Source organism: Penicillium canescens, assembly GCF_028828765.1.
Source record: "Penicillium canescens strain IBT 15451 chromosome Unknown utg000011l_segment0_segment0, whole genome shotgun sequence".
NCBI classification, from domain to species: domain Eukaryota; kingdom Fungi; phylum Ascomycota; class Eurotiomycetes; order Eurotiales; family Aspergillaceae; genus Penicillium; species Penicillium canescens.
Genome location: NW_026703973.1, coordinates 3,081,410 through 3,105,440, shown reverse-complemented (window position 1 = coordinate 3,105,440; position 24,031 = coordinate 3,081,410). Strand labels below are relative to the sequence as shown.

Genomic DNA, 24,031 nt, shown 5'->3' with positions numbered 1-24,031 from the left:
ACATGACGATGTCACGAGTTTATGCTTCCGCTTCAGCCTATCGCATTTGAAAAATACATTAGCCCGGTTTTCCTTGATGGAATTATTGCTGTTGCATTTTTTGCTGAGTTGATTTAGGCGCTTGATCTAAACCTGTGTGTTTAGACCTGTTTCCTGGTGGGTTAGATTTTCCACTATATATGTACAGTTAATATTGCATTGCTCTAGCTTGAGTCTTATTATTATATTCCTTTTGTTTGTGAGTGCCTATTGGAGCAAATGATTGAGGTAGCCAGACTCGAGGTTTGAACATCTATTGAGGCTTGATGCATCTAGCTCCTGAGATCTACTGAGCAAGGATCTCTGATAACGCAATATACAATTTCCGCGTAGCTCATCTATCCCACATATGCCTGGTCTATCAGTCTTTCCACTGCCTAATTTATACCCGTCAGTACTTCCCCCATCAGTCCAGTCGTCATTTCAGGCGAAGCACTATTCTCATTGCTTCGATATTTTCACTGTGCGAACCCCAACCACGAATAGTGCAATCTAAAATCGTGTCAGATATATACTCACTAGGAACAAGTGGAATTCACTTACACGGAATAGAGAGCTTCAAGTCATGCGTTGAATCACTGACACCCGATAGCTGCAGCTTAGGATACTGTCTTAGGATACTGTCGTCGGACACGACCAGCAAGTCGAAACACCACAGCTGGAAGCACAGGAGCAGCAACTCGATCATCCCCCCGACAGAGAGTGTGACAACCACCTGCCGTTTGCGATAGTTGCGGCCGATGAGCATCATTCAAGCAGAAGAAATCCCCCGCATCCCCCAGCCGGATACTCAAAACAACATGCCCCATTGAGCAAGCTATGAATCGTATCTTTGAAAAGGAGGCACATAAAAACAATTACTTACTCTGCCAGAGATGGGTACTCTTCAGTGCAGGGTTGGCTTCGTATGTTACCTAAAATTATGGGATTGATGGCAGTCTCGTCGAACTTGGTTGTCGAAAGTTTGCGTGTATTAGCAAGTCTATCAATTTGCAAGTCGAAACTTGAACAATCTACCTTCCAAGATCCCGAAATAGAGCTTCCTAGTGCTGCTTGCTTTTAACCTCCCTGTGCTTAGCCAATTTGAATGAAACATGCGAAAGGTCAGACTTTATGCTGGCAAAAAGAAGTAGTAACACATCGAGAAATATACAAAAAAATCATTTCTTTTTAGGGTGGAGAAAGGAGGAGGCGACAACTTTCTTGGTCTGAGCAACCAATCTCAAAATACTATGAGGATTGACGCAAAAACACTACACACTGCTCGAGAGCAACACTTACTGTAACTGGGAGGCGGAAAAGTAAGATTTGCGGAATAAAAATGCTGGAGCGGTTAATTGAAGAAGTTTATTAAACAATTGATTGCATGGGAGAGAGACTGGAGTGGTGATTCGAGGAGATAAAGTATCTATCTCATTTACTGGTTGGCTCTTGATGGCCCATTTGTAAGTTGCGGCTGCAGAAGCCGTAACACAAGAGAGTTAGCAGATGAACAGTTTCATTTATTCTGTTATTAGATACTCGTATTTAAAGTCCTTGATGAATCCGAAGTTACCCTGGCTGAAACTAGGCCATCTGCATAATGGCAGCGACTAGCCAGCCCTACCCCTTCAAAGGACACCAAGCCTGAAGCCAGAACTCGGTCTTCTCTCCGCCACTCCCGGTACATGTATGTGCCGGATTCCTCACCGCATGCTTCCCGTCAAGCCCTATGCACGGCAGCAGATCGAGATGATTGCTGCAGGAGACATAGCCTGGGTTATTGGGGGGATCCCCTGTTTTGTGGAACCAGCAGTAATCTAAATCTGGAGCATTAAAGGGGCCCATGGAGATAGGCCAAGCTTGGTCATCTTCGACGTCGGGGTCCGAGAGGACTTCATACTTCTCGTTGCAGACGTCCTCGTCGTCGTAGCCAGGATTGGGGAGGAGGTATCCGGCCCAACGCCAGGTTGACTCGTCGTCTGTTATCCTGTTGGGGGCGAAGATGACGAATTGGATGTCGTCGCGGGAGGAGGGCAGGCCCGATGGGACGGGTTTGCCTGTGGTTGTTGTAGATGTGGCTGTGGATGTTAAGGTGGTTTTGGAAGTGGTGGAAGTGGTGGAAGTTGGCTTTGGATCGGGATTGTCGCTAGGTCGGTTTTTGCTGTCATCTCCCTGGTCCTCGTCCCAGTCTATCAAGTGGCAGACGTTCTCCCCGGTGGTGGTTGTGCTGGCTGACACGTCGCAGCCGACGTGCAGCATGCTGCTTGTTGTCGTGCACGAGGTCGACGTCGGCCCCTTGCTCTCGCACGACACCCAGTAGTCTGTTGCTGTGGAAGACTCGCTGCAGCTGTTGTTTGGGTCCTTGCTGTTGTTTGTTGGATCGCCTGCGGGCCGGGCAGGGGGATTCGGATCGCTGGGGTCTCCGAATCCGCCATCGCCGCCACCGCCGCCGCCTCCGCCGGGGCATATGAAGCAGTGGCAAAATAATACACAGGGGCCATTGCAGTCTTCGTCCGGAGGACACTCAGGTTCTTCGAGGCCTTCGGACAGAGTGATTTTGGGAATCTTGGGTAAATGGATGTCGTTGTCATCATTGTTGTCATCGTTGTTGTCATCGTTGCTATCTTGACCATCGTCACCGTAATAGATGACGGTGGCCTGAGGCCAGGGAGGCAGAGTGACACTTCTAGTGACCGGCGGATGTGTGACGCCCGTCTGCTTCAACGGGTTGGGATCATTCCTGATCGTGAAGGTCTACGCAGGGAATCGCGCCTTCGGCGTCAGAGTGATATTGTCGTCTTTGCCGAGCGGGATAGTGACGTTGATATTGGCTATCGGGATAGAGGACACAGTGACTAAAGAATCATTAGACGCTATACAAGAAAAAAGACAGAGATGGAAAAAGGGTAAGACCTACCAGGAGGAGCCTGGAGAGTAGTTTCCTGTAGGATGCGCATAACGGTTGTGGTGGTAACGACTACGCCGTTACTCGTCAACGTCGTGGTAGTTGGCCAAGCGACATCCAGCGTGGTAACATACGGTGGACGAGTGAAAACAGACGTAGATGAAAGGGGGAAATCGGGGAGCACAAGCACGCAGGGCGCGCAGCATTTCGCCGCATGGCTGTCTCCCTCCCAGATACTTGAGCCGATGATAGCAATGGACTGGTTGAATGAGCCAGAGCCAGAGCCAGAACTAGAACCGCCACCCTCGGCGCCACCACCAGAGCTATATGCAAATGACTGCAGGTCAACGGCCCAGTCGGTTGTACCGCCCATATTGAGGCTCTCGTAGTAGTCGGTCCGGCTGAATCGGGTGTCATCGTCCATGTAGGCCACCCATTGCGTGGAGTTGTACACCAGGATATTGCTGTCGCTGCTTTGGTCGTAGCTTGTTTTAGCTGTGTCGTCTTCATCGAGGATCTCATTGATTTCTGCATCAGATATATATCCTGCTGTTTTGGTGCATCTTCCAGGTTGTGCGCCTGATTTTGGGCCCTCATACCGGCACATAGGTCCGGTACAGCCTTCTTTGGTCATCTTGAAGGACCGCCCGTAACTAGACAGTCCGACAATAACCTTCGAAGATGGGACGCCAGCTTTAGTGATCATTGATAGGGCACTTGTCGTCTCTGTAAGATTGACATGGGAGCGAAGACAGTCACCCTCGGGACATCCAAGAATAGCATATTTGTTGTCGTAATCCCATTGTCCATGCAAGTCGTAGCTCATGTAGACAATATAGTCAACAACCTCTGAAATTTTGGCAATAGGGTGCTTTTCAAATACCAGAAAGATGCGGGTGCTGCAATTGCCAAGGTCTTCTCAGATGGCAGCTTGTCGCGGACCAACTTCAGGAACTCCAGGATGTAAGTGCTTGATCGTTCCCGTGCGAACGAGACCAGGAGACTGATTGGTTCATACAGCCGAGCGGTGGGTTCTACATGGGGAGTATGAGTGTGCAGGCCGGGTACATCTCTGCGGAAAACAACGAAAGCCCTGTCCAACAGAAAAATGACACCCAGCCCGCGCCGTATAAGCTATCGGACGTCTATGTCCTTCAATGGCAGAAGTTGGCCGCGGGGAGCAACAAGATCAAGAACCTCAAGTACTTTATTCGGAAAGATGTCCAGAATCCGGATACCTTGAGGATCATTGATGAGGCCACGGGGAATGTCGCTAAAGAATGGCCAGGTACGACCTTCAGCATGGAAAGTGATGAAGGCAAGGCACTTCTACGGACTCCCAACGGGGTTGGGCTCGCATATATGCTTATCCATAAACCCGAGCTGGGAGTCAAGGTTCCAACCCAGGTGCGCGTGTTTAAGACCACAAACAAGAGTGGCATCGTCGAAAAGCATCTTCTATTTTACATTGGAGATTATAAGGGCGCGTGACGGAAATGAAACAGTTGTGGTGTAAATAAATTGAACAAATGGATAGTTACAAAGGAGCGCTGACTGGTCTGTCCATGTTCATCCTGTTGATCCTTTTAAGCTAGTAATTTAGTGTCCCTTAAACAATCGAGTACGATATATTACTATCCCAAGATGGCATGATTTTACTAAAAACCGGCGTATTATCGTTGAAGGAATGCTATAAGATGATATATTTGGGACTCGAATATGAGGTCCCCTCTGGTGCTAGCTTCAAAGATATATATATGTATATCTGTGTATTGAAAAGTACAATATCGAGTGTTCTACAGTAAATGCATTTCAGTGCGTAATTGAAAATTAGCTCAGGCTTGGCGGAGCCACATTGACAGACTTCCGGAGAGGTTTAGGTAAGTACTTAAGGAACCAACTACCTAGGTAAAGCCCCAATTTGTTTTTCTTGTCTTTCCACGCTTTACTGCCAGTATTTCCTCTACCATGGACCCATTCGCTCAACTGCCCTCAGAACTGAACCAACAAATCCTCGTTCATATCGCTGATTTTGCCGCTGTCGAAAACCTCATACCCGCATCCTCTCACGTCCACGCTGTCTTCCGGGCTCAACCCTCCATTGTACATGACCTCATCCTGGCAAACCCTATTACCAGTTTCCCCGAGATACAAAGACTGTGCTACAACATCAGCCTTATCCATACCTCTCATTACACAGATTTTGCCCACAGCCAACAAGTGTATGAGGGCACGCCAAATCTGGATTATAGGGCATCACTCGGCATTATCCACCTAGCTGCCGGAATACAGCGCCTTGCCTGTGCATGCCTATCGCTTATGCAGCAGAACTTTGCCTCTACCCTTAGTGAGATACCAGTCGGCTCTCTAAGCGGACCTAAGCGCGCAGAAAAAGCGCGGAAGCCCTTTTCATGAATTGAAGAATACCGCACGCACTGGTCCCTCTTTCATCTCCAACACTATTCAGCCCTTCGCAAAGCTGCAACGGGAAGCTGGAATTGGCCTGCACAATCAATACAGGACCTAGACGCATACAATGTCTGGAATAAAATACCTAGCGGAAACGACGAGCAGGTCTGGACGATTGCTGCCCTTCTGTCAGACCTAGGCCTCACCCCATCCTATGGGCACTACGCCGAGGAGCTGAAGAGATCTCAGTGGTTCAAAATGGACACGGAGGGAGCCGAGTCCTCCCACGCTGCCTGGGAATTCCCCGAGGAAACACCAATTCCTTTCTTCCACTCTTTCAATCTGCCCTCCAGTGAGTCCATGCCCATCTGGTCTCCGCCGCCCATACCCCCCGAAAACGAAGCAACAACATCGACACGGTGGCTGCTTGCACCAAAATGGCGCTCACGGGTACCAATGCATGTCAAGTACTTCCGAAACGAAAACCGGATGGTCTCTCGAGCGCGTTGCCCTTCATTGGGATTGAGCCACTTCAGGCCCTGGCGCCGCCTGGGGCTCGTTATTTGGGACTCATGGCGAATGTGCACTGTTGGACTGTGCTATTTCCCCTCCAGGGGTCCAGGGCTTGATCCGCCTAACCCAGACGGTAGCGTTCCGGAGGTGGGACACGAGAAACCGGATCTTGGGCCGAGATGGTTGGCGTTGGTCGGCCAGCTTCCAGGCGAATGAGAAAACATTTGACATTGGTTGGCAAATAATCCACCAGGCATATATCTGTTTGGTAAAAAGATATATACTGTCTTGTATTGTCGGCATTAGTTCCTGTTCTTAAATTAGTAGCATGCCAGTATCACAAGACGTCTATTACACTTTGTGATATTAAGATACTACCTATAAGCTAGCGTTATTAGTAATAATCATAGTTTCAAAACGATCCTTATCGATATATTAGTCTTATATTTGTCGAAGAAATAACCTTCAGGGGTCCCACTGTTGACCCATTGTAGCCTCGGCAGCCGAGATGCGGGGGGAAATGGGATGTCTCTCTCATCTCATTGCAGTTCCAGTGCGATTTACCGGCAGCTGTTCAATCCATGTCAGGAAGACAGAAACAATTGGATCGAGCGAGGGTAGTGTGCTCGCATTGCCATGCGCGAAAGGCAAGCTGGAGTGTTCCCCGGGCGGGGAACGCACGCTAATCGAAAGTCAAGTACGATGCGATCACGAGGATCAGACAGGGGGTGTCTGCAGTAATTGTCAGAAACGTCGTCGAGTCTGCAGGTGAGAATCATGGAATGGAACTCTGCAGACGCCGTGGTAGGAAGTGAGTTATTCCTCCAGCAGGAGCAATAACCCACCAGCGACTCTTTCGCCATCTTACCCTTTGAATACAAATAACGACGCAATATTCGACCGCAATGCTATGTGTACACCAGAATCTCCGTCCCCGGGCATGCACAGCAACCCGTCAACTGCTATCACGACACCCGAGCCACAAGCCTATGTGGGGGATCAGTCCTTTATATATTCTTTGATCGCTCGTCATGAGGCAATCCCACAAATAGAGGGCGCAAATCGCTGGCTGTAGGTGGAGGTTTGACCATCCGCGTTTTCTACGCCGCCTCGGGTATTTTGATGCTAAGGTTAGAATATATCCTATGCAATAAGAAATATCGGATACAATGCAGACAAATACTTGATTAGCCATAACGTTCGTTAGGAGAAATTCGGAGGAACGAAATGTGTTGGAGCGGGATGCGACGTAAGCTTTGAGGAGTTGGTCTCATTATAGATAGGTGCAAGGTCGTGGTGATGTAAGGACAAGGGCTCTTTTCCAAAGCCCAACCTTGGAAACATGCGATAAAGACCTCGGATGTGGCCATCCACTATGGTGAAGTTAAATCCACGAGTGTGTTACAGCAGCAACGGACGGTCGAGCAAAACGATTCGTTTGGTGGAATGAAGCAGGCCTGGTTCCCCATTCGGGGCCGCAAACCGGAGGTCGCATAGCGCTCGCCACTGGTGGGCTGTATGCCCCTATCCTCAGATACCACGCAGGCACCTATTACATCGTCTGCACCAACGCCTCCCTGAATCCCGGCGAAGCGAGGGCAAAGAAGGAGAACTTCATTGTGTCCAGCGTGAATATCTGGAAAGGCGAGTGGAGCGTCCCCGTCTATTTTGACTTCGAGGGCATCGACCCGAGTCTTTTCTTCGATGAGGGCGGCAGGAGTTACGTCCAGGGATCCGCAACCCCGGGCCCAGCCACACGGATCAACAATTTGAGATCGACCTCCAGCTCGGGAGAAAGATATCTGAAGAGCGCACAATATGGAGAGGGACTGGGGGTGTCTATCCCGAAGGTCCCCATATCTTCAGGCGCGGTGGGTGGTACTATCTCATCATTGCGGAAGGCGGCACCCATATCACCCACTCGGTAACCCTTGCACATTCCAAGAGCATTTGGGGTCCTTTCGAATCGGCCATCAAAAACCCTATTCTGACCCCGTACGGACGGATGAGTACATCCAGCATGTGGGTCACTGCGACATCTTCCAAGACGGCGACGGAAATTGGTGGGCCACCTGCCTGGCCATGCGCAAGGGAATGGAAGGGAGGTATGTTCTGAGCAGGGAAACGCACATAACCCCGGGCACGTGGGACGGGGAATGGCTGTCCCTGGAGCGCGTCAAAACCACCGTCAAGAACCACTCTGGCGCTGAGCTCAAGAGCTCGACGCTCACAGCGGCACCAGGGGTAGACTATGTCTACCTCCGAGATGCACGCCTAGACGACTACCATACGGACGACACCAGCTCAGCCGTCACACTGACGGCAACCCCCGTCGATCTCTCAGAGCCCGAGGTCTCGCCAGCCTTTGTCGGCAAGAGACAGCGGAGGCTCCAGGAAAAGAGCACGGCGGTAGTCTCCCGCTTTCACGGGTCGTGGGCTGCGGCGAAGCTCAAGTTCGGAATAGCATGTTACAAGGATGAACATCGCTATCTCCGGGTCTATTTTGATGTGGCGGACTGGGCCGTTGTTTTCGAGATCGCCAACGCCGCGCAGGGAATTTCGCGGACGACCCGTCAAACGCTGGACGCTGCAGCGATGGCATCTCCTTTTGTATGAAATATACGGAAGAGGAGTACAGAGTCTTCTATGCCACAACCTCTGCTCCCGACCCGGCCTGGATAAGTCTCGCTTCTGTCAACACGCTTGAGATGACCGATCCTGATTTTGTGGGACCTGTGATTGGCGTCTTTTCGGTCGCCGAGATGGATGGACTGAAAGTCAAGTTTGAAGAACTTCACTTCGACTAAGGACAGAACAGTATTGGATCATTTCTTCTGCGCGGCTCTTTCGTTACTAGTGCTTAGATTCGCCAGAAGCACGGAAAACTATGGATTTTACGAAGACAACGTGGTAAAATCTCAGTAGAGAAGTGGCTCAAAATTGCTAGGATATGTAGGAGAGACTGGTAGAATCAAGTCGACTAGTCAAGAAGATTTAGGATATCCAATGCTTCAAACGAATCGCCGCTTTCGCCAGCGTCTGCAACCAACTGATAGTCCTCTACTCCTTCTCGCGGTACTCCATCTACCACCTCTCCATCTACCACCACTTCGGAAATCACGATCACTAGTATTGTTTGACTCACAGCATAACTATTCTACAGTAAAGCCCTTGTGCGAACGTCCTTCGAAGAATAATATCAGAGGTGTGAATTATTTGCATTGTGGCAACTATGAGAAAAAGGTCAAAGATTCAATGAAGCTCACAATCGTAGCGGCGAGCACTTAGCTGTGAATTACGGCTTAAAATGCCTTCGTTAATAGCTTTTGTTCCCTATGTATGTTATTTGGGGAATTAACAATACGGAGAGGACTTTTAGGCACGCTGAACTGAAGCTGAGCTGATAGTCACCGGCAAGCGGTAAGTGATGACGAAGATCAAAAAGACGGTCAACAAGGCTCAGGTCTAGCGGTATAGCAGCTTGGAACGTGTTGGTCGGTCTCTGTTCGACTATCTCGGATTTTAAGTGGCCGTTGGAATCCCCAGATCCGAGCAGGTAATCGTTACGCAAGCGCCAGCTTGCCATGCATTGACATTCGGAATTGGTTTCCTGTCGCCCTTGCTTCCCAAATTACCCAGGTACTTCTTTACATGTTCTCTGTGTACGCATGCCTGCACTTTAACATTCCGCCAACCTGAAAGACTCGGGTCATATACCAACTACCGGAATTCCAACTACTGTACATGCCAACGGCAGTCTCAGTTGACAATGAGCGACAATGAAATAAGGCTCTCCGGATTATAAAGCCCTCTGCCTGAAGATGTCCACAAGTTAGACGCTTCAAAGCTCTATGATCATCACGTATCTCTTTATATGGCCTCCCACATGGACGTGTACTCATACTTATCTTTAGGACCGTATTGGAACTCTGAAATAATGTAGAACACTTTTGATCTCAATCTGTCATTTAGCCTATTCCTAGTATGTCTAACAACTTCCCCACAGTCTCTTGATAAACCAAACTTGACGAACTATCACTACTCGCTCACCTGTAAGTTTATACGTTCTCCGGAGTTGTCAAGGATGTGCGGAAATATACCGTCATATAAGGGCCTTTATCCTCTGAAAAGGCGAAGGAGACACAATCCTGCACCTGATTTGTGTGACATGAATCCAGATGCGGACTTTGACAGGAATCAGCAGTGAGAAGGTTTTAGGGACATGAACAACTTACTAGTTGGAAGATAAGTTTGCTATATATGAATTGGCCTGGCTTGTCCAGCCAAGCTGTTTCCAAAACTTAACCAGTACATTGGCTACTTTCATGTCGTTCTTGTTGAAAAGGGGTAGATATGCCTTCGGCAAAGGCGGAGAGCCACCAGGCAACACCTCGTAAGTGATCGTCATGGGAATTCCAACAGTTTGGTTTGCGTGAGATTTCAAACAGTCAGCGCCGATGCACTTTCGATCTCCAATTTGGGGAAGCTGCAATTCCCGCCAGAGGTTGTTGAGAAGCTCCAGTCCTTTGACAATAGCTGGGTTCATAAGTCTGCCACCAAGTGTCCAAATATCGTCTAGACTCTCAAGTGTGACTTGCTTTGCTGAGAGATATATTTCAGCCGAGAAACCCCTGGCTTAACACAATCCCAGGAAAAGATCCAAATGTCATCAATGATCATTTTCTCTTCCACATAGGCTTGTAGCGGCAACATCGACATCAAGTATCGTCCCTCTGGATCTGCTTTCGCACTGCATCAAAGACAATTCGGCCTGTTGGTTGACCAGTGGCGACCGCCTTCAACAATGGAAAAAGTACAGCTTCATGCTGCTATCAAGCCCTTTGAGGTCCCATGCAACCACATATTGAGTTGTGGCTAGGTGATCTGTTTTGAGCGTTTCAAGTGTTGTCATATCCGTTTCCGTGAGAGCGAATTCGTTTCGAAGGCAATGGTATAAATGTTGGTTGGTATTTATACCCGGTCTTGCAAGGCTAAAAAGAAGATTGTCCATAGCCGATGTGTTCGACTGGCTTTGTGATGTTCCCAGTATGGAAACTCTAGGCTCGAAATCAAATCGCACAGTCAACTTGTCATTCTGAACATTCATGCTCAATTCGAACATTTGGTTGCCCGGCATTGCCGTCCTGACTCCCTTATTGGAGAATGGGCCAAGTGAGGGGAGAACAAGTGTATAGTGAAAAAGCAAGTGCCTGTATTGCGCATGGATATCATACTTGGCCATGGCCGAGAAGCCAGCTAACAAAGGAGCTGTATCTTCCCACCAAAGTTTCTGATCCTCACATGGAAAGCCGAGGGCTGCCGAGATGATATGGCAAGGTAGCATAGTGGACTATTCGTGACAAATCGCGGCTTTGCCGGTGGCTTTTCCGTGAAATGCCAACAGGCCTGTTTTCAAGGGGTCTGAGATGGACATTAAAAGTCCGCTCGCTTCAGTAGATCACGTTCTACTCTAGTTGACTTTATACCACCCGCATTCTCTCCTTGCTTATTTGCCGTTTAGAAATATTTCCTAATGTATCTTACATGCGAGCTACGCACACAAGTGGACTGCGTAAGTCCGATACACATAGTAAAAGCACACATAACAAATGCGACAAGTCTAAACTGAAATTCTCAACAATACCTGTCTTTGCGAGCTTTTCCTCGTAACTTGACTCTTTTTATATAATATCTTACGATTGAGGGCTTTTTGGGAATTTAACAGATAAATGATTAAGATATGTACATCTACGGAGTCCAGAGATGCAACCTGTATATCATAACAACGCGAGTTTTCAATCTGGTTGACATTGGCATACAATGTTGAAAATACCTACCAATGGCTATCGGCAAATAAACAAAGTAATAAATAGATGTCGATTGTTGAGATATAGGTGTAGGATATTTCGCATTTACTATAATGCTTCGGCTGTGCAGCTCACATAGGCCGCTTTTATGAGGGCGCTTAGAGTCAGGCTCACTAAGTAAATTTTAGTCCGGCCTTTTCCAATTGTATAAATTGCTGATTAATTAATTTTCTAGGTATAAATTCCCTCTTACTCTCGCCGCCGGCGAAACAAGAGCATCGACGATACAGAGAAACTATCCTCTCTCGGGCTGACCTAGTCGCTAGAAATCCATAGAATTCATAACTTAATAAAAGCTGGATAGCTTCATAATATAGAGACAGCAAGATGAAAGCTTATGGGACGAGACAACTAGCTAAGATTTGTATGGGAAACCCTAGTAAATTACAGTTAAGGCGTTACAGGGCGGTCAACTATTCTTCAGTGGTGAGGGACTGAGGGACGGGATCCGGGGAAAAAGCCGCTCCGGGGAAGTTAAAGCTGCCTCGCGTTACGTCGCTATTTCCCCCCGCACTTCACAGCTGTGGTGCGATTCTCCTCCTGTTCCTCATTCAGCCGTGTATGGCACTAGCTGCAGTGGAATTGTTTCCGTAATGGACATGACTCTGGATCCCCTGAACTCGGGGAGTATCAAGCGTATTCGACAGGCATGTGCCAACTGCAGGTACGCAGGATAGTATTGTCCCCGATTTACGTTTCCAACTAATGCTGTATCGTCCTTCAAAATTTAGGCGCAAGAAGACTAAATGTTCTGGCGAGCGTCCAGTATGCTTCCACTGTCGACGAAATCGACTTACCTGTATCTATGAACCATACTCGACTACTATAAGCGATCCTCCAGCTCCCCACCTGGCACCAACAGCGAGCATCCCGACCGACCAAAGCAATGTCAGCTATGTCCATGACTGTCTACGATGCGATTTTGACGCTAATTTCATAATAGGCAGAGCTTCTTCGCCGGCTTAGCACAATTGAGTCTCGTCTTGCCGAGCTCAGTGCTTGCGCACCGGCAGGAAACGGGTTCGTGCAATGATTATTGTATCTAGCACAAGCACTAATCGCTCATTAGAAACAACCTATCGGAGTTCTCATTGCCTGGAAACCACATCTCAACATCCGGAGAAAGTGGTGCACGGTATTTTCAGTCGATATCATCCCCAATAGATCACGCGTATGTTCGTTGTCGAATCTCTCGACTGTTTCCTGGAATAAAACATGAATCTCATATATAGTGATAAAACAGGTCATTTCCACCGGCACCCATTCTACGCTCTGTTCTTGGTACGTACTTTGAGCATGTCCACAACCAGCCTTACTCCTACTTCCAGGAGGCATCATTTCACGAAAAGCTGCAATGGAACGTGTTACCCCGATGTTTGGTCTTGGCCGTGCTCTCATCTGCAGTCCGTTTTTCCAAGCATGATTATTATGCTGGCAGGACTCAAGAGGCATCGGAGAGATATGCAAGGGAATCGTGGCTTTCTGTTCTCACAGAACATTTAACTGCTGAGGACAATCTCAATGTGCATGTTGTTCAAACTGTAAACTTGCTAGCAGTGGTCGACTATACAGGTGAGGTGATTTCCCCCTGGCACATACGCTTCGGCCTGCTAACAAGAAGCCTTTACCATGTTCAGCCGGTCGCGTGAGCTCTGGGTGGCTCAAGATTGGACTTGCTGCGCGAATCTCCCAAGACCTTCACCTGATGGATGAACCTAATCAATGGCTTTCCTATACAGAGCAGGAAGAAAGAAGGCGAGCCTTTTGGTCTGCATACCTGATTGATAAGCTCATTTCTTGCGGCCGATCGCGACCTCTTGTAATTTTGAACGAAGATTGCAAAGTTCAGCTGCCGTGTGATGAGCAGACTTTTTGGAAGGGAGAATGGAAAAAGACAAACACGATTGAGCAGCTCCTCAGTTGGAACACTGAAGTCACGGAAAGCCCGAGTCCCTTTGCCCTAGTTATATTGATGGCGTCAATCTTTGGCCGCTGCACGAGATATGTGCATCAAAACAGAAGGGCAGATGAGATTCCACCATGGGACCCCAAATCTGAGTTCTCCGCCATCAATTCTTCTCTGTTATTGCTGGAGTCATACTCAAAAATTGGGACTCGCCGAGTTTCCGACATCCTGCAAACCGAGACGGAAAGCGTTGATCGGAAAGAAGTCGCGCATCTCGTTTTTGCTCGTGCGCTGTTTCACCTCTGCCACTGTCTTCTAAACCACCCCTTCCTGGTACGTCTACGACTCAAGGCATTTGGCTCCAAAGCACCAACTAGCTTCTCTGCACGTTCTCTTCAGGTGGGATGTGATCATGCAAGACATATTATGGATGTACTGCGGGATGCCCATGAGAGTGGATGTCTGATTGAATCCTCCTTCTATGCATACTGCATTGCAATTGCCGGGGAGTCCACTCCCTAGCTTCACACTTTGAGCTCCAGTCAGCAACTCGTCGCCAATCCGACATTTCGCATTACTTTATTGAGAGCTTGGATTCTCTCAGGCGATTGGCAAAGCTTTGGGTTCACGCAGCAAATATGGTAGGTTTTATTCGTGGGAGTAGTTGTTACCTTCTGACAGTGCCCTTCCCTAGGCCGTCCGACTCCAAGAATTCCACAACATGTCCCACCAATTTGCCAGCCTCCTCGACCCGACCTGTCTAATGGAAGATGTCGATCCTGCGTCCCAAGAGCTTCTTTGGTCAATGATTGACTATGGTATTCTGGGCGCAGATCCAAATCAAAAGCCACTCACGCCACGAAATACCATTCCAAACCTTCAAACACCCAGTTCGGGAGCCCTCGGCTCAGATATACTTGAGAATATGCAACTGCAGTTTGAGAACGAAAACCGGGATATTTTTACAGGGCTTACTCCTACAATGCGGCTAAATGAAGCCGAGTATCTTTTGAATTGTAGCTCAAGAGCCAATGGGATGATCTGACCTTCGAAGTGCTTGTGCCCCCCGCCCTCCGCCGTGATACTCGGTCCGGTCGGTCCGACGCTTTGTTGAACCCGCCACCTGGAGAAGAAAGAAGGATATGAAAGCACATAGCAGACTACTCACTCTACCAAGAGATAATTTGATAATTCGGTTGGAATTGACTGTCATGGCGGGAAAGCAACAATCTCCTTGGAACGGGGTGGTGTCTGGCACTACTGCCGTCATTTTGGCCAACATTCTTGTTTACCCTCTGGATATGTATGACCGGGTTTTTGTCTTTGTTCCTCGAAGTTATGTTGACCCGCCCAAGTGTGAAGATGCGATTGCAAGTTCAAGTCCAAAGAACATATCAGCAAGGTAAATGTGCTGGTTATGAAAATCACCATGATACCACCAAGGATACCCACTACAACAACGCAGCGGATGCAATTTTCCGGATTCTTCGTGAAGACGGTGTTTCGGGTCTATACAACGGACTGGAAAGCTCTATTGCCGGCACAGCATCCATGAATTTTGCCTACTTTTACTGGTCAGCAGTTGCACGAAGCTTGCATCAAGCAATCCTACATTCATATGACTTCTCAGATACAAACAGCATCATAAAGGAGCTTGGCTTAGGTGCTGTTGGTGGAGCTTTGGCTCAATTATGTACCAATCCCATCGCTGTCATCTCTACACGACAGCAGACGCGCAAAGCCAGCGAAAAGAAAATTTCTATGTGGGCGACAATGAAGGAGATTTCCCAGAGTGAAGATGGATGGACTGGGCTTTGGAGAGGCTTTAAAGTCAACCTCATTCTAGTCGTCAACCCCATGATTACATATGGTGTTTACCAGTGGCTAAGAAGAGGCCTGGTAACACTAAACAAAGAACTTGGTTTTCTTGATGCGTTTCGTGAGTTCTCATTTGCTTTGTATCCACGAACAGTTGCTTACAATTCTCAGTCCTCGGTGCTGTTTCAAAGGTTTTAGCAACTATTGCTACCCACCCACTTATTGTTGCGAAGGCCATGCTACAGTCAACCCCTCCAGATTCCCGAAGGGGGAAGCCTTTCAGAGGATTTACCGAGGTTCTTGCATATATCATAAAGAATGAAGGGCCCTCGCGCTTATACAAGGGCCTCGCTCCACAGATTATCAAGGGGTTCCTAGTTCAAGGTCTCATAATGATGCTGAAAGAGCGGTATGTCCCTTTGATGTGATTTAATTCTGACTAATTGACTAACTTATGGAACAGAACCGAGATTCTACTCATGCTGGCAATTTCATTTTTTAAAAGACGCTCACAGCGACGTTCTTTCTTGAAAGGAAAATAGAAAGTTTACAACAATACATAGTATTTCATTCTATGCACGAATGTACACTCTGCGTCTGTTCTTCTCTCGTACACGTTTCTAAAATAGTTTTTAAACTCATAAGGTAAGCTTCACGATAAATATACCTTTACCGCTTCATCATCTGAGCAGCTCGTCATTTGAAACAGTGGTGTGGCGGACTATAGCGTAGAACGAGGTACTTAGAATTGATGTATAGCCTACTGTATAGTGCTGATTTATTTGTTTTGTATAACCTGTATAGCAAGCAAGATACGGCTTCTTTCTTTCTAGACAGTATTCTGGCTTGATCTGATGGGAGTTAGAGGCATGGGGATTGGTAGGATACCATTGTAATTCAAGTAATCGGGTTTTGTTTTCTGCCGGACCCGTGATATGCAGAATAACTAAAGTACGCATAATTTAATACATTTTCTCGATGAGCGCTATAGTTCCCCGTGAACACTCCTACCTAACTCGACATAAACAATATTCCAAGGGAGACAGAAATGTGGAGACCCAATCAGCGTGCTCTAGTGATCGGTCCTGGCGGTCCGAACCGCTGCTCCGGTCCGGCGATTACTGAGACCGGTCCAAGGTAGTCGTGTAGAGGACCAAGACTTCTATAGGCAAAGTTTACTCACGTGTGAAATATGAATAAAGATTTATTAACTGCGCGATTGTTACTAGATCCGTCTTATCTGAAGCAAAAGTTCGAATTGAGAACTTTACACAGCTGTTATGTCGTCTTCCGCCGTTACCAGTGTGCCGTTCGCCGATCCTCTCTGGCTCAACCGTCGCTGTAGTCCATTCTATAACGACTCCCATCGGCATTTGCAGAAGGAAGTGCGGGATTATGTCGATACCCATATTGCTCCATTCTGTGAAGAATGGGAGAAACAAGGCTTTGTGCCACCGGAGGTAGTTCTTTCTCCATCAATTGATGGCTCACTGTGATCTTGTTGCAGATACGATGAGAAAAGCGCTAACCTAAAATTTATACTCAAGGTCCAAAAGCTTCATGCTGAGCTAGGATATACTGCCGTGGCATCATTCCCAGTAGCTGCCGAGTATCTCGATGACCAACGTCTGCCCGGGGACATCAATCCATACGAATGGGACGGGTTTCACGATCTTGTAGTTATTGATGAGCTGGCTCGCTGTGGTTACCTTGGAATTGTATGGGCACTCGGGTGTGGAAACTCAATCGGGGGCCCACCTGTCATCAACTTTGGAAACGAAGAGCAGAAAAGGCGCTTCCTTCCAGATATGCTGAAGGGCAAGATTCGCTTTTGTTTGGGAGTGACTGAGCCGGATGGTAAGTCAATTTACCCCAGTTCTGAATCAGAACTATCTGCTGAGCCACGTCACTAATATTTCACTTCGCTACGCAGCTGGTTCTGACGTCGCCGGGATCACAACTACTGCCGAGAAAAATGGAGATGTCTACATTGTCAATGGAGCCAAGAAATGGATCACAAATGCCATCTTCGCTGACTTTTGTACTGCAGCGGTGCGCACCGGAGGGCAAGGAACTCATGGTATCTCGGCGCTGGTTATCCCAATGAACACTCCCGGTGTGACTTGCAGGAAGATTGAAAACTCCGGAGTTCAGGCGAGTGGTAAGTCGGAAATGCATATAAAAAGATATCATTAAATCTAATTAGCCCAAAACAGGATCCACTTATATCGAGTTCGATCAAGTTGAGGTACCCGTCACCAACCTGCTCGGAGAAGAGAATAAAGGCTTTCCCGTTATCATGAATAGTGCGTTCGCTCCTTTCATTCATTTTGAATTTCGGTTTAGGTTGAGCCATTACTGTGAGCAAGACTGATGGTTTTAGACTTCAATCACGAGCGACTGTGGTTGGCATGCACATCCCTCCGCATGGCGCGCGTGTGCGCCGAAGATTCCTATCGACACGCCATCAGCCGCGAAACATTCGGTAAGAAGCTTATTGAGAACCAGATCATTCGATCCAAGTTTAGCGCGATGGGAAGAAGATTGGACTCTGCGTATGCATGGATGGAGCAATTGGTCTATATTTCTGAAACATCGAAAAGGAATGGCGTGGATAGTGGAATGGGAGGCTTGTTTGCAAATCTCAAGGTCTTGGCAGGTCAGACTCTTGAAAAAGTCAACCGTGAGTCACAGCAGGTTATGGGTGGACTTGGATACTCGAAAAATGGTCGTGGCTCAAGAATCGAGCAGATTAGTCGGGATGTGAGAGTCATGGTTGTCGGTGGTGGGAGTGAGGAGATTTTGTCTGACTTGGCTGTCAATCAGGAGATCAAGACCATGAAGAAGCAGAGTAAGCTATAGAGGCTTAGAGATTATTCTCATTAAACGCTTCGTTGTGTTTTGCTCTATATTGTCCTCGTGTACTAAAAAGATCGCTACTGTAAAACCTGCATATGACGAGCCTCTATGATACGAATCCTCCCTGTTTTACGAATTCGCATCCTGTCACCCTAATTAAATCACTAAATTCTTTGAATATATCGCTTATTCCGCATATTAGACCCACCTTTACCACTATGGTCAAATCATAAATCCTGCTAAGATGCTAAGTCTTAGATTCACCACGTGCCTAATGTTGGACTATCGTACTATTAGAGGCCTGGCGGTGGCCCCAAAGGATTATTACCTAGGCAGTAGTAGAAGCCTAATTAAGGCAAGATAAGATGGGATTATGGCGATTGCGGTCAAAAATCGACGTTAGGGTGATACTCAGGGATATTGATAAAATAGGGGTACCCTCTCTCATAAGAATGATACAACGAATCACCCTCTGGGGAAAGACTCGTCACCATATAGAGCTTTTACAGTATAAGGAGGCTTTATATGTCCCTTCCTTGAACGGTGTTCACTCCCCTCACAGAGTTGCTCATGGAGACGTGGTTAGTGCTTTACTTTTGTCAATCTACGAATATGTTTTATCGAAGAAGGACCGCGTTCACTTCATTTACTCATTGTTTCCTAGAATTCCTTTTTAAACAACGGAACAAAGTATCTTCCCCTCGTCTACTGCATCTCCCTTCTTCCAGTTTGTCTCGAATTTCCCCGACGCAGACACAGCAATGCTAACCTCCATCTTCATGCTTTCAATCACCATGACTGATTGTCCAGACTCAACCTTATCGCCATTATTTTTCAAGATGGACAGGACTTTGCACGGCATTGGCGCCATGATTGTCTTTTGCTCGGGGTCATTTTTCTCTTTAGCCACAGACCGAATACTCTCCGCAAATGACAAGAGCGTATCACGCTTGAGCTCAATAAAAGTACCCAGCATAGGGAGATGGCAGAAAACTCGTTGGCCTCTGTCAATCTCTCCTGCCAGAGTGTGTGGTCTTGCAGATGGGAGAGTTACATGTGCTAGAATCTTGATTCCGTTGATCGAGACCTGCAGAGTGGATGTAAGCCATGATTCCACGACAGCAGGATTTCCTTCTGCTGGGTGCCATGAATCAATGTTGATTTTGTAAGTCTTTGAATCCATGGCTTTTCCACTGCGCAATGCCTGACTGATCTCGTTATACTGGGCAGAGACTTGTGTGGCTGTTACTGCTGATGGGTCCTGAGAAGAGTTCGAGTCTTCAATCTCAAATAGGTAGGCCTCTCCATTGTTCTTCGGGATGCTTGTGTCTTGTGGCTTCCAGATACACATTTGCTTAATAGAGGAAACGTCTCCCTGTTTTTCCCCAGACCAGTCGACATTCGTCACAATTTCGCAGTGGGCACTAACGGGATCATAGCGCTGATTGCGGAATTGTTTGCGAACACTGCCAAACGGTTTCTTTTGCAGTGTGGCCGGTATGAAGTTTGACAAGTTCCGAATAATCAATCCTGGAAAAATAGAAAGCATTGTTTGTACTTCTGGCTTCTGAGTCCATGGCGGTTGCAGCAGTTTATCGATGTTGGCAGTAATAAATGAAGTGGTATATGTAGGGTCGTGGAATGCCCGGTTCAATAGACAGGATTGCATGAAAAGTTGATTGGTTTTGACACCAACACAAGCAGTGTGTGCGAGGACCTTTGTCATTTTCTCGATGGCGAGTGCTCTTGTTGGCGCCCAGACAACGATTTTCGCGATCATGGAGTCAAAGTAGATTGAAACCGAAGAGCCGCTATGGATTGCTGTTTCATATCGAACATCCCGGCCAGCGGCGAGTCTATCTGTTGCTGGGAGCCATAGATGAACTTTGCCGTGTTCTGGGAAGAAGTTCTTCTGTGGATCCTCAGCGCACAAGCGGCATTCTATGGCATGTCCTAGTTGGGAGATATTCTGCACGGCAGGCAGACCCCGTAGTTTTCCACCCGCAGCCGCGAAGAGCTGAAGTGCAACAAGGTCAATGCCAGTAACTTCTTCTGTGATGGGATGCTCGACTTGAAGTCGAGCGTTGACTTCGAGAAAGTAAAAGTGACCGGTTTTCACATCCACCACAAATTCAACTGTACCAGCATTTTCATATCCGATCAGTTTCGCGATACGGACTGCAGTCGCACTCATTCTTTTTCGTATGTCATCTGTGAGGAATGAACAGGGTGTTTCCTCGATGACTTTCTGGTGTCGTCGCTGGACAGAGCAGTCGCGATCAAAGAAAGAGACCACTTCACCGTGAGAATCACCCAAAATTTGAATCTCCACATGCTTGCTGCTTTCAATATATTTTTCTAAGATGCAATCACTCGATCCAAATGAGCGTTGAGCCTCGGACTGTGCTCGTTCAAGCTCCTCCTTCAGTTGACTAGCCTCCCGAACAATTCGCATTCCCTTTCCTCCTCCTCCTGCTGATGCTTTAAGCATGACTGGGAATCCAATTTCTTGAGCTGCTGCTCTCAAAGCCTCACTGTCCTGACTGGAACCTGAAAATCCAGGGATCAAAGGGACATCTGGTGCATTCTTGCTCAAGTATACTTTCGATGACCGCTTGTCACCTAGCGTGGACATAGCGCTGGCGCTGGGACCGATGAAAATGAGCCCTGCTCGACGGACTCCATTTGCAAATTCCGCATTCTCGCTCAAATAGCCATATCCTGGATGAATCGCTTGTGCACCTGTGAAAAGTGCGGTTTTCACGAGCAAGTTGATGTCAAGAAAGGGATTTCGTTCGCTTCGGTCAATGCTCCCAATATTGATCGCTTCATCGGCATCTAAAACATGACGGGATGAGGAATCCCTTTAGAGTGTTAAGATTCTTACTTCCAAATGAATGTTTCAATACGTACTCGTCAACATAAACCGCAACAGATAGAATGTTCAGTTTCCGACAAGTCCGGATGATTCGACAAGCAATTTCACCACGATTGGCTACCAACACTTTCTGGATGATAGGTCGGCCATCGACCCCCAGCGGAGGCTCTGCGACAAATAGCGGTCCGCGAAGGAGTGAAGCATTGCTTCCGTTCTTGTGTCTGGGAGTACTCTCAACCTTAGTCATTTTGCTAAGTGATATTGTCCGCTGGTGATCAACGATTGTCTAAATGCTGAGGTTATGATCTCACAAGAGCGATAACTGTAAAGTATTCCAGGAAAACATTCATTCTATGTTTCATAATTTCCGACCATGGCTCTTCCTGGACGCCCCAAGAGGCCATCTATGCTACTCCGAGGCATTCCGCTCGGTCCGGATTCCGCACCGACGATGTGGGGGTAGATCGGTCCGGAGCAAAAGTATCTCCTCGTCGATTTAGGGCCCGAGCTGGACCGGATACACATCGTTGCTGTGCGGAGCTCAATTGCTACGTAGCTAGTTAACTGATATGTCCGGACTTTTCACAAATTCAAGGTTTTTGCAACTAGTTGGAAGATTGTAGAACAACATTTGTAAAATTAGGATAGTTACTTAAAATCTCGCCAACTGACTATGAGCCTCTGCCCCCTTCACCCCCTGAAGTGTAACTGTCTCCAAGCACATGCCTAAAACATCTCTTGTATCACGAGGGTCAATGATTCCATCATCAATAAGCATCGAGCTAGTTGAATAACACTCCGCATCCCGCTGAACTCGCTCCCTGAACTCCTGCACCTGCTTCTTCAGTTTCTCGGGGGATAGAGTAATGCCCTTAGCCTTAGCACTTGCTTGCTGTACATTCTCCATAACACCCGATAGCTGATCAGGACCCATAACACTACACCGACCGGTGGGCCATGTGAACAGGAAACGTGGTTTGTAGGATCGCCCACACATTGCATAATTTCCAGCTCCGTAAGATGCACCCATAATTATCGAGATATGTGGTACAGTCGAGCAGCTGACAGCTGAAACAAGTTGAGCCCCCATCTTGATAATACCGGCGTGCTCGGCTTTAGCGCCAACCATGAAGCCGGTGACGTTGTGAAGGAAAATGATAGGAGTATTTCTAGGTTGAATGATTAGTTGCAGTCAATTATGATGAGAAGCATTGCCAAAATCCGTACTGTTGATTGCACATCCTGATGAACTGAGCAGCCTTTCCAGCTTCGTTCGGATTGATGACTGAAATCTGATTGGCCACGATGCCCACGGGGAAGCCTGGTGTTTGTTAGCTATCGCTCTTTTCTCTTGTCTGGACCTTTTTTGTTTTCATTCCAAAGCTCCTTCATTAATCTCACCCATGATATGAGCCCACGTAGTGATGATATTTGGACCGTATTTGGGCTTGAATACAGATAAGCGAGAATCGTCGACAATTCGCAGCAGAACCTCGCTCATATCAAAAGGTTTTCGAATATCTGGGTTCACAATTGACAACAAGTCTTCGACAGGATACCGAGGAGCAGTTGGCTCTATTATCCCTACCCTGAACGGAGTCCGCATTTGAAGTGAGGCCACCCACTCGCGCGCCTTCTGGATAGCTTCGAATCTGAGCAATAAAGGTCAATATCAAATATTGTCAGAGTGAAGGAAAGTATAAACATACTCATTCGATGCAATTTGATCTGCCAACCCTGTGGTAACGGCATGAACCTTGGCACCACCTAACTCTTCCGCTCCTATAACCTCACCCGTTGCCATTTTCACCAAGGGCGGACCACCAAGAAAGGCTTGCGCTTGGTTCTCGACAAAAATGGTATAGTCCGACAACGCCGGATGGTATGCGCCACCTGCTGTGGATGAGCCAAATACAATAGCACATGACGGCTTTCCGTGCTGCGTGCGTACTGCAAGGTCTCGGAACAGCTGGCCTCCTTTGTGAAAGACTCGAAATTGCTGTGGCAGAAATACCCCGGCCTGTGCAATTGTGCAATTATTAATAAGAGCACATAAATGAGGTAGAATCCTTTACATACCGACTGAACGAGAGAAATGAGCGGCAGATCATTTTCAAATGCAATTTCCATCATGCGGTTCACTTTCAACACTGTATGGATGTTAAGCAATGACCTGTTACTAATATATGAACGGCGATCTTACCTGTCATCTCGTTCCAAGCACCTCCACTTTGAGTCGGAATATGGGACATGAGAAGACACGGTCGTCCACTATGATTGTGGTTGTGAGAACAAAGTCAAAATCGGAAGTCAATTTCCCCAACTCACCAAACATTCCCGATTCCGGAAATCAAATTGGCACATGGCGTTGAATCATTGTTCTCAAATCCAGCGAAGGCACCGAGCTCTAGAAATGGAGAGTCCTGGTCCAGTAATAGTGCAACTCGATCTCGCGCTGTGGTGAACCAGTCAGATCATCCACACGGGGAAGACGTCAATGTACGTACGCAACAGCTGACCGCGGGTCTGATGCCTTTTCAGAGAGACTTCGTTTCCTTCGGCGGAGACTTGCTTCAATGCCTCCTCGAATCTTTTCAATACAGGCACCCAGCTATTTTTATTGGCTTGGAACAGTTCGCCCCGGAGGTCCAAGTTGGCTGTGAGCACTGGGAATGATGAGTCGGTCGGCATATTGAATAAATTGAGAGTAACTTAGGAAATATCTCAGAAGAGCGAAAGAACCATCCGTGAAAATTATGAGTCGTAGGTGCGGAGTGGGTAAAACATGACCGGTCCGAACCCCGGAAATCTCCCGAAGTCAATGTCGCAACCCCAAATGGTAAAGATCAGGTCTG

General features: G+C 47.5%; 9 protein-coding genes across 9 annotated transcripts; 5 read left to right on the top strand and 4 right to left on the bottom strand.

Annotated features, from left to right (window-relative positions):
- Nucleotides 1-457: 457 nt before the first annotated feature.
- Nucleotides 458-787, bottom strand: N7446_013901 (uncharacterized protein; the record flags this gene model as incomplete). Its single annotated transcript, XM_058522640.1, has 2 exons — nt 458-531; nt 583-787. 2 exons carry the CDS (start codon nt 785-787, stop codon nt 458-460), a joined length of 279 nt encoding a protein of 92 aa, XP_058366117.1.
- An 854-nt stretch (nt 788-1,641) lies between these two features.
- N7446_013900 (uncharacterized protein) lies at nt 1,642-3,752 on the bottom strand (the record flags this gene model as incomplete). Its single annotated transcript, XM_058522639.1, has 3 exons — nt 1,642-2,707; nt 2,780-2,876; nt 2,939-3,752. The coding sequence occupies 3 exons, from the start codon at nt 3,750-3,752 to the stop codon at nt 1,642-1,644; spliced, it is 1,977 nt and encodes a 658-aa protein (XP_058366116.1).
- Nucleotides 3,753-3,973: 221 nt separating this feature from the next.
- On the top strand, nt 3,974-4,417 carry N7446_013899 (uncharacterized protein; the record flags this gene model as incomplete). The annotated part of the gene is made up of 1 exon (XM_058522638.1): nt 3,974-4,417. The coding sequence occupies one exon, from the start codon at nt 3,974-3,976 to the stop codon at nt 4,415-4,417; it is 444 nt and encodes a 147-aa protein (XP_058366115.1).
- Nucleotides 4,418-4,894: 477 nt separating this feature from the next.
- Nucleotides 4,895-6,064, top strand: N7446_013898 (uncharacterized protein; the record flags this gene model as incomplete). The annotated part of the gene is made up of 2 exons (XM_058522637.1): nt 4,895-5,273; nt 5,394-6,064. The coding sequence occupies 2 exons, from the start codon at nt 4,895-4,897 to the stop codon at nt 6,062-6,064; spliced, it is 1,050 nt and encodes a 349-aa protein (XP_058366114.1).
- Nucleotides 6,065-7,075: 1,011 nt separating this feature from the next.
- Nucleotides 7,076-8,655, top strand: N7446_013897 (uncharacterized protein; the record flags this gene model as incomplete). Its single annotated transcript, XM_058522636.1, has 4 exons — nt 7,076-7,097; nt 7,256-7,726; nt 7,794-8,420; nt 8,477-8,655. The coding sequence occupies 4 exons, from the start codon at nt 7,076-7,078 to the stop codon at nt 8,653-8,655; spliced, it is 1,299 nt and encodes a 432-aa protein (XP_058366113.1).
- Nucleotides 8,656-12,308: 3,653 nt separating this feature from the next.
- On the top strand, nt 12,309-15,981 carry N7446_013896 (uncharacterized protein; the record flags this gene model as incomplete). Its single annotated transcript, XM_058522635.1, has 12 exons — nt 12,309-12,379; nt 12,447-12,603; nt 12,659-12,735; nt 12,785-12,886; nt 12,959-13,287; nt 13,353-14,081; nt 14,144-14,262; nt 14,316-14,623; nt 14,754-14,924; nt 14,977-15,560; nt 15,611-15,848; nt 15,903-15,981. 12 exons carry the CDS (start codon nt 12,309-12,311, stop codon nt 15,979-15,981), a joined length of 2,964 nt encoding a protein of 987 aa, XP_058366112.1.
- Nucleotides 15,982-16,719: 738 nt separating this feature from the next.
- On the top strand, nt 16,720-18,301 carry N7446_013895 (acyl-CoA dehydrogenase family protein; the record flags this gene model as incomplete). Its single annotated transcript, XM_058522634.1, has 5 exons — nt 16,720-16,899; nt 16,987-17,296; nt 17,373-17,600; nt 17,656-17,745; nt 17,823-18,301. 5 exons carry the CDS (start codon nt 16,720-16,722, stop codon nt 18,299-18,301), a joined length of 1,287 nt encoding a protein of 428 aa, XP_058366111.1.
- Nucleotides 18,302-18,971: 670 nt separating this feature from the next.
- Nucleotides 18,972-21,423, bottom strand: N7446_013894 (acetyl/propionyl/methylcrotonyl-CoA carboxylase subunit alpha; the record flags this gene model as incomplete). The annotated part of the gene is made up of 2 exons (XM_058522633.1): nt 18,972-21,162; nt 21,212-21,423. 2 exons carry the CDS (start codon nt 21,421-21,423, stop codon nt 18,972-18,974), a joined length of 2,403 nt encoding a protein of 800 aa, XP_058366110.1.
- A 405-nt stretch (nt 21,424-21,828) lies between these two features.
- N7446_013893 (acyl-CoA carboxylase subunit beta) lies at nt 21,829-23,867 on the bottom strand (the record flags this gene model as incomplete). The annotated part of the gene is made up of 8 exons (XM_058522632.1): nt 21,829-22,345; nt 22,404-22,497; nt 22,578-22,828; nt 22,886-23,196; nt 23,256-23,326; nt 23,380-23,447; nt 23,505-23,631; nt 23,684-23,867. The coding sequence occupies 8 exons, from the start codon at nt 23,865-23,867 to the stop codon at nt 21,829-21,831; spliced, it is 1,623 nt and encodes a 540-aa protein (XP_058366109.1).
- Nucleotides 23,868-24,031: the final 164 nt, after the last annotated feature.